The sequence below is a fragment of the Mesoplodon bidens genome (assembly GCF_964165515.1).
Source record: "Mesoplodon bidens genome assembly, chromosome: 1".
In the NCBI taxonomy this organism is placed as follows: domain Eukaryota; kingdom Metazoa; phylum Chordata; class Mammalia; order Artiodactyla; family Ziphiidae; genus Mesoplodon; species Mesoplodon bidens.
In genome coordinates, this window is record NC_138176.1 from 197,766,508 (window position 1) to 197,776,108 (window position 9,601).

Sequence of the window (9,601 nt, forward strand, 5' to 3'; positions counted from 1 at the left end):
GGTGCATCATTGGTGGGGCTGCAGTCTGATGACTGCTAGATGGTGGACATTCCTTGTTTCCTTCCCCTTCCTGAGTTCCCTCAGCGCTCACCATCAGGGTGGCTGTAATGTGATGGCTCAATGGCTGCAACATCCTTTGTTAACTGATATATGGCAGCAACATTTTAGTTCTCAATTCCATGAAAAGGGGTCCTGATGGAAGGAGACTCTTCAGATTCAGATTTTCAGAGTACTAGGGAACATACCAGGATGACTTATGAACATAGGTATAAAAGATAAGTAGGATCCAGGATATTAGACTGAATTATCTTAAATTTGGCTTTCAAGCTTTAAAATAATTACCCAATGAATAAAAGTTCAACGTATTTCAAAAATTCTATGTTTTTAATCTCTATGTTTTTAGCATAAGCATATATGCCTGGATTCTGAAACTACTAGGACATTTTGCTACAAATGTCATAGAATAATGTTCTAGAGTTTAAAAGTTGACCAGAGATTTTCATCTCCAGAAATAAATTTAAGTTACTTTTATTTCTTACAAAATGAAATTTCTAACGTGCAAAGGTACCTATGTAATATTTGTATCCTGAGACAGGCTTCAAAATGAGAATGAGTCCAAAAATAACAGCTTTAATAGACACATCCAACTTATAGCAAATTTGTAAGGTTGATAAATTCAGAAGGTTACACATTTATACATGAAAAAAATATGAAAAAGAAAATTTAAAAATTGTTCCCTATTTAATTTATTGATTTTGCTAATGTAAAATATAGTTATAGTTTTGGTTTCAAAATACACTAGTTCCAGTGTATTTTGCTTTTCAAAATGCAGATTTTCACTAGGTAATTTCAATCAGGGTATATGCCACTTATTTTTAAACAGAATAACAATAATAATTAATGGAAGCACAGTGAAATTTGAATTGTAGAAAAATTTTGATGCTGAATTTTAAAATTATGTTGTGCTGCTAACAAAAGGAAAGGTTTTAAAAAGTATAAGAAAGCTGAAGGGTAATTTAATCTACCTTTGAGTGTGAGGTTTTCATGATTCTGCCTGCAGACATAAATTTGCCGTCATACATACATAATTCTCTCGATTTCTCCCTTCTCCAAATCTGGTACTTCCTCCAACATTGCTAATATTTTGTTTACTAATTTGTTTGTTCACTCATATATTTCTATTTTTATTCAATAAAAACAGTTGAGGTCCTACGTTGTTGTTAATATCACCCTATTTTCAACACTTAGTATCTTACAGGTGAGCCAGAGTTGCAGTTCATGCAGCATGAATGAGATTGTTGTTTCTTTATGGTAATATGTTTTTTAAAATAAGGATTGATTTAAATTTGGTAAAATATATAGAGATTATTCCCTTCTGAGCATATTTTTATCATCTTTAGAGGATACCTTTACCACCGTGAAATCACACCTAAGTCTTCTGGCCCAGAAATATTACCTCTGGTGATTTGCTTTTACCTGTGTGCAGATTCACGCTGGAAAGGACCACAAAGAAAATCTTAGAGGCTACAGTTTGAAGCCTTTGGAAGTTCTTATCTTCATCATTTTTTATCCTTGACAGCCTGATTATGGTAGTACCTCATTTTTGCTACCAGTAATTTTCAGAAGTGACAAGTTTATATGATGAAAGTAAATGAGACACATATTCATATGAGGAAAAATGAGGAAAGTACAAATTGGAGATTTGTAGAACCAAGATCACTTTTAAGAATGTGTTGAGTAGGGTTACTGTCTTACTTATAAGTAGCTCATTTAATCCCTCTGCCTGCGATATTATAATTGTTTAAAATAGTATTTATATTGTAAACTCTTTGTACTCTCTTGTACATGTTTGATTTGATAATGATGTGTGGAGAGTATTAACTAAAGAAAGTTGTGTTTGTGTAAAGTCTCTGATGAGCAGAAGAAGAGACCAGCAAATGAGGTAATGAATTATGAGCTGTTTAAGCAACTAGAGGCCTTCTCAGTAGGGAACCTAATTTTATTGCTTATTCAGCTCTGACACGTCATTAAAAATTACTTCTGCAGTAGACGTACTCTTCACCAACACACACACACACACACACACACACACCTCTCATTTCAAATATAAGAATCTGCAAATACGTTTATAGAAGAGTGTTCAATAAACTAAATGATTAAGCATTTAGTGTAACCAAACTGAAGTTTTTGGAGTGCTTTTTCCTGTTATCACTTCAACATTGAAGTAATTATTCTTCCCTTAAGTATTTCCTATATTTAAACAATCTCTGGGAATAAATGTAACATTCTACGTCTACATTTTGAATGAGCTGTGTAGGTACAATTCTATAATGATTAAAGTTCCTGGCAGAATCTAAGAATTTGTTTATGTAAACAAAACACTAGAAAATTTGAAGTGTTAATATGTATGACTTAGATTATAATATCATATAAATTGGGCTACTTGTCCAGTTACTTATAGATACTGAAACTTCCCCTAAAGCCATGAATAAAATACGGTTCAGAGTAAATGTATTTCTGTAGTAAATATGTATGACCTTCTTTGTGCAAAAGTAAAAAGAACTGGTAGGAATCATGCTTCCTGAGTTGCTGTCAGAAGCCAGAGTCCTCCTTTGTTTTGATACATGATTCTAAAGCACAGTTAGTGCTCTTGGAGCAGAGGATTCTAAAGTGAGAAAGAGCCTGGGACACCCACAGAGTCCCAGAGTTTGCAGGCTGCTCTGAGAGTCTGAGAATAGTACAAAGGTTTGATATGGAGAGGCTATTCCCAACTTCTCTTCCAATCAAGTTTGTGATTGAGTCTTTACACAAGTTCGCTGACACACACTGAGACTTACCCATTCGTCAAACAGTCCTGGAAAACCAGAGCTTCAAATGCGGTCTTCTGTCTGGGACACTTACCAGGAGGGTATGTGAGTGTGAACATGTGTGTGTGTGTGTGTGTGTGTGTGTGTGGAGACAGAGCTTAGGTGACAGACTGCTTGCTGAAAGTGGCCTTTTAAGATTTCAAATTGGGGAATTTAAATAAAAGGCCTGGAAGTAAATTTTAAATATACGTTTTCATAATTTGTTATATATATATATATATATATATATATATATATATATATATACATATATATAATATATACATGAACGATTTCCCAAAGTCACATTTAAATAACTTAGATTCCCATTGCTAGATTTGTTCTGTCTCATTCCATTGATCAGTCCCTATTTTTTGCCAGATATTTTCCTAGACACTGTGTTAAATTGATGTGGACCAGAGCCTGGACCAATGGTGGCTCCATCAGGATATAATTCCTCTTTAAGGTCTACTGGGTTCTCACCATGGGGAAGCTGGGATTGTACATTAAAAAATAGGGAACGGTAATCCTCTTTCTTCTGGCTGGCCTCCTTTAGCTCCAAGTCCCATCAAACCAGGACGGAACTAAATTGACACTTTCTAAATATTTTAATATGTTGGTGATTCACATTTTTTTAACCTATAAAACATTCAGAAAGGATGAAATTCTAGTGCCTCAATCCCCATTCCTACTTATCAACATTTTCTTGTGTAATTTTGTACAATTATATTTACATAAACATCTTTTTCAAAAGTTCTTACCCACCAGGATTGTACAAATATCTATGTGGTATAAAGATATAATAATAAAGCCAACATTCATAGATCAGCTTAAAAAAATAACATTACCAGCACTTGTTCAAAACTGAAAAAAAAAAAAAAAGGAAACAACCTAAATGTATAAAGCCAGAGGATGTGGTAACACATTTTCATTTGTTTTTTCACTCAGTGTATATTGGTTATCTTCGCTATCCACCTCTGAGCACTGCCATGTGGCTTTTGCCCAGAAAATATGCCTCAGTGTTTGTTCGGGTAAAGGATACCGTCCTGGTACCTGAAGGGCTGCTGGGGAATGATTTGTATTACATCTTACATTAAGCATCATTTTTACCCAGGCATAATCTAGTAAATGTGAATAGAATCCACATAATTAGTCAATGCATTATTCTAACTAAGGCAAAAACTAGAGTGTACTGATAGTGTACAATGACATGGTTTCCTTTTTTGGTAAAACAGTAAATATTTTAGTGAAGATTTCCAAGGTGAATCACAAAGGTCAGGAATAAGAACAGTGGAAGATTAAGCAGTGAAATCATGGACTCCCCCTTCTGTGGCCTTTCCTTAAGCCACTGGTCAGCCCTATACCCCTGTCTTTTCCAAGAGCTTTTCTGACGGCCAGAGAGAGTTCAGTGTGAAATAATTATTTTGTATATTGTAGGGAATTGAGTCAAATTTAATAATTCAGAGATGATCAACTGAAGAGTCTCTGCAGCATATGATCTGGCTGAAATATTCACAGTTTCTTTGGATTTTCTGAGTTTGGGTTCTCTGGCTAATTCATCTTCAGGCAACCAGTGAGGAATGCCTTTCGTTGGTCAATCTTTGGTTCATGATCATTGTGACCATTTTTAGTTCTTACTTGTGAGTGTGATTTAGAGACACAGTCTGTCTCATTTCAGGGATAAATGCCTCAGCCTTTTATAAACAACCCAATTTGGAAATAGGATCCCTGGGGAAATCAAAGGTCAGAGGTACCAGAAGACGTTTGCATTCTGTATGCTCTGCTAATGTTGGATTTTCATTTATTGGTCAGTCTTTCAACTGATAACTCTCACAAGCCTGGGAGCACCTAAGATAAATGATGATTTGCACCTTGATCCCTTAACATAAAATCACCTAACAAAAGTTTATTCCATGACATAAGCCTTGTTATATAGGCAACATTTTAGAGCCCTATATGTTCAGGTAATTCCGTGGTTTAATCAGTTGACTATTATTTCTGTTTGACAAAAAGACATAATAGTCAACTGAATAAACCATCAGATTTTTAAAATATATTTTTGAAGACGTTTTATAAATAGACAAATTCTAAATATCCTGTCTTTAATTTTTATTCTCAGGTTGGAGAGACCAGATGCAAAAAGGTTTGTACATCCAAGTCTGATCTGAGATCTAACGACTTCAGCATTGTGGGAAGCTTACCGAGAGATTTTGAATTGTCCAATTATGACTGCTATGGAAAACCCATTGAGGTCAACAACGGACTTGGGAAATCCCAGGCCAAGAACAACAAGAAGCCGCCTCCTGCCAAACCCGTTATTCCGACGGCAGCGAAGAGGATCGATCTTTATGCAAGAGCGTTGTTTCCTTTCTGCTTCTTATTCTTCAACGTTATCTACTGGTCTATATATTTATGATAAACCTTTTCCATTTGTATAAAGTCAAGTCCCATTGCATTGTGAACAACCTCGTTCATTAATGCGAATCTGTGAACATTCTTTGCATTTTCATAGCAATATATTGCATTTTGGATGCCATTGGAGTGTAATACAAATATGGCACCTTCATCATGTGGAATGGCAGCATGATCTTGTTACGTCTGTGCTCTAATCATGATGTATTTATGTAAAGCAAACATAATTCCTTTAGGAATAAATGAAGGATAAGCATACTATGTAAAATAGAATCCGAACATTTCTCTCCAGTTAGTGTAAATTGCAAAATATTCCAATAATTCTGATAATAAAATGGGGTGAACTCTGCACCCTGTTATGTCATCATCGCAATGTATGTAGTGTTTCAAATCCCTTTCCTTGTAACTTTCAGAGAAAGGCATCTTATTCTTGTACAATTTTAGATGGTATTATCATAGATAAAGCAAAAGTATATTACATATGGTATAACTTTATAAGTAGAAGTATATCAACTCTAACTACATGAGCTCTGTGGAGAAATAAAGTTCAAACAAATTCCTAATTTGTAAAAGCAGCTCATTTTAAAGTGTGCCTGTGTTGTCAAATGCCAGATAATAAAACCCAGTAAGCATTTTTGAAACAAAGGGAAATCTAGATTTACTAAATTCGTGCTGAATTCTGGTTTCTCATAAAATAAAAATAAAAGTAGATATATTGATTAAATATTTCTGATAAAAGAAATTCTATTTAGTCCACTTTAAAACCTAGATATATTTTCATGGATTTTATTTTGTTGATACAGAGTATACAAAATCATTGTGCCTTAAAAAGAGTCATAAATATTTTAAATTGGAATATAGTAATGAATATGTGATTTCATACTATTTGTAAGAAACCAAGAGGAAAATACCTTGTTACTAGAAGTAACTTGAGTTGGGAAGAAAAATACATAAATAGAGGATTTTAACTTCTTTATTTTATTAAAATGCTCACATATTTTAAAGTAAAATTAAATTATTTTCCTGAATTTCTTTTTTTCTTATTTGAATAGTGTTTGATTTTGTTGCAAGACATTTAAAGGTTAAGTCAATGATTACTTAGTTAGGTCTCACCTCCATTTGTATTTTCTTTCTTGCTAAAAGTCCAGGCTACTTGGATTTACTTGCTTTGGTCTTATTCCAACTTGCAAATAGGTACTTTCTGGTCTATAAGACTTGTATTTCCTAGTAATATCAGAGCCAATGTACCTTTTTATTTCTCCATAGCTGATACTAGGACTATCAGTGATCCATGTAACATAAACATGAGAGCAAATAAGTATATTTACATTATTTGGAGAGTTTGCAGCAGTTGAGGGTTTGGATTGTCAATTCAATAATAAAATGTGTTTACATATTGTTTATGCAAATTGCCATCTATAATTGAATGTTATTTTATTGAAGACTTTAATTTGTAAAAGAATCACTGATTACTAAATCTTTAAAAGATGAGATATAACTAGTCCTCTGTGGTCCTTCAGCACCCTCTAGTTGCAAAAGCATAGTCATCTGAATCATTTTAAAAATGCCACAAGTCACCCTATTGGTGGACTTCAACATCCTTCTAGGACCTGGATAATAACATCTCAAACTCCGAGAGGAAAAAGCGTCTTGAATAATACTTAGACCATTTAAATTTGTAGTTATAATAATTATATTTGCTTGTGATCTCTGTTCTTCATTCTTGCAAATTTCATTCATTTTAGGGAGTTTGATTTAGATATAGAGTTTAAAGTGGGAAATGTATGAAATGGAAGACAGTTCTCATTCTATAAGAATTTATTTCTTGAAAATAATGTGAATGAATTCCTTTCTGTAATATAATATTGTAGCCTCTTAAGATCCATTTTAATACCCAAATATATATAAATAGCTATCGCAGGATTAAGTGTGTATATATAACTACAAATGGAACATTACACAATGATCATAAGGAAGTACAATCGGTGTCCACTAACAGTTGCTTTCTATTGTTATCTTGAGAATTTAGTCACTTAACCCCAGGGAAGTTCTGATCTGTGTACTTTAAATATTATGTCTTTCTAGGAAACTTGCAGTATATTTACCTGATGTCAGTATCGCAAATTCCATGTTTCCAAAATAAAAAAGATCTTCTCCTTACAAATCAGCCACTTCTCTTATTTTCTGTTTCCAGTAAAGCCATCACTATTCCAGTCCCCCATGGGCCATCTGCCTTCCTTTGTCACATGGTATACCTGTCAAGTTCCAAGTCCTAAAATTTCCCCCCTTACACCAACCACTGCTTCTCCATTTCTGCGGACACCACCTAATTCAGTTTCCCTTTCCCATGCATCAGACAATTACAGCAGTCTACAAACTTACTTTGTGATGTTTATTTTGTAATGGCATAAGTAATACGTGAATATCTCGATGTATTAGAAAAACAGGTGTGTCTAAAATAAGTAAGCCCTGGGCCTCCCTGGTGGCGCAGTGGTTGAGAGTCCGCCTGCCGATGCAGGGGATACGGGTTCGTGCCCCGGTCTGGGAGGATCCCATATGCCGCGGAGCGGCTGGGCCCGTGAGCCATGGCCGCTGGGCCTGCGCATCCGGAGCCTGTGCTCCGCAACGGGAGAGGCCACAACAGTGAGAGGCCCGCATACCACACACCAAAAATAAAAAAATAAAAATAAAAATAAAAATAATAATAAAATAAGTAAGCCCTTAACGTTGTCATAACCTTCTATCTTCAAACCTTTCTCTTTTCCCAGAGGTCACCACAGTGACCTCTAAGCATCTACAACCTCTATCTACCTTTTAAATATAAAAGATAACTTAATGAGATTTAACGTAAATGGGATTTTACCATATGTATGGTTTTGCAATTTACTTATTTTTCATCTACTATATTTTGGAGCTCTTTCTATGTGAGGATATATTGGATGCTGATAAATCTTTTGACTCCTATTATTCTATAGCATGAATGTGCCTGAATTTAGCTTCTTTTTAAACATGAATTTTGATTGTTTTTCTTTTCTAATACAAAATAGCATTGCACTAAATATTTTTGTGCACACATGCGTATATTTCCATGAAGTGGATGCCAGACGTGGAGTCGCTGAGTTGAAAGATGTCTACATTTTAAATTCTGGTAATGTCTTTCAAAAGTCCTTCCAGGGCTTCCCTGGTGGCGCAGTGGTTGAGAATCTGCCTGCCAATGCAGGGGAAACGGGTTCGAGCCCTGGTCTGGGAAGATCCCACATGCCGCGGAGCAACTGGGCCCGTGAGCCACAATTACTGAGCCTGCGCGTCTGGAGCCTGTGCTGCACAACAAGAGAGGCCGCGATAGTGAGAGGCCCGCACACCGCAATGAAGAGTGGCCCCCGCTTGCCACAACTAGAGAAAGCCCTCACACAGAAACGAAGACCCAACACAGCCATAAATTAATAAATAAATAAAGCAAACTGTCAACAAGTAAAAATAAACACTATTAAAAAAAAAAAAAGTCCTTCCAAAACACCTTTAGATTGTCAAGATGCTGTGTGCAGACTCTCACAGCCTGGTCATCTCTTAACCTGTAGTATGTAGTGTACGTATTACTTTTCTTTTTAAAAAAATTTTGACCTTGTTTCAGACTTCCAGAAAAACATGCAAAAATATTACAAAGAATTCCTGTACACCATTCATGCCAGTGCCCCAAAGGTTAGTACTTCATCACACTAGGTTTATTTTCCCTCTCCCACTGTGTGTGTGCTCACATGAGACACTTTTTTTCTGAAACATTTAAAATACAGTTGCAGAGATGATGATGACCCTTTGTATTTACACACTTCAATGTATGTTTCCTAAACAAGGAACATCCTTTCATAACCACAGTAGTACCAGGTACCCACATCAAGAAACTGACATTGATAAATTACTATAATCTAGAGACCTTATTCAGATTTGCCAGTTGTCCCACCTTTTTGTTTGTTTGTTTGTTTTGGTTCAGGATGTAATCCAGTATCACATTCTTTATTTACTTGTCATGACACTGACTTCTTTAAAATAAAGCTGAGATCACAGCATTCTGCCCAAACGTATTTAGAGCTTTGTATTGTCCAATGAACTAAGTAAAACAATCCTCTCTCTGACATATAAAATTCTCCTTGTTCAAGTTTAACTTATCTTGTAGCTGTTTCGCACATTGCTCACATCTCAAACTCCAAGCAAACTGAAGCTGACCTTTGCTTATCACACTTAGCAGTGACAGGATTGCTAAATTCAGCAAGGTACCTTTCCTTTTAGGTTAGTGTTTATTTAATTTTACGTCTCATTATTTCTCTTAAGTGGGTCAGTCTTGGATG

The 9,601-nt window shown here is 35.2% G+C and overlaps 1 protein-coding gene across 1 annotated transcript in view; it reads left to right on the forward strand.

The window, feature by feature from the left end:
* Window positions 1-7,422, forward strand: part of GLRB (glycine receptor beta) — a 75,446-nt gene extending 68,024 nt beyond the window's left edge. The window contains exon 10 of the mRNA XM_081239948.1: window positions 4,966-7,422. Within this exon, the coding sequence (XP_081096074.1) occupies window positions 4,966-5,262 (297 nt within the window). The 3' untranslated portion in view covers window positions 5,263-7,422. The remainder of the gene's footprint in view (window positions 1-4,965) is intronic.
* The last annotated feature ends 2,179 nt before the right edge of the window (window positions 7,423-9,601 follow it).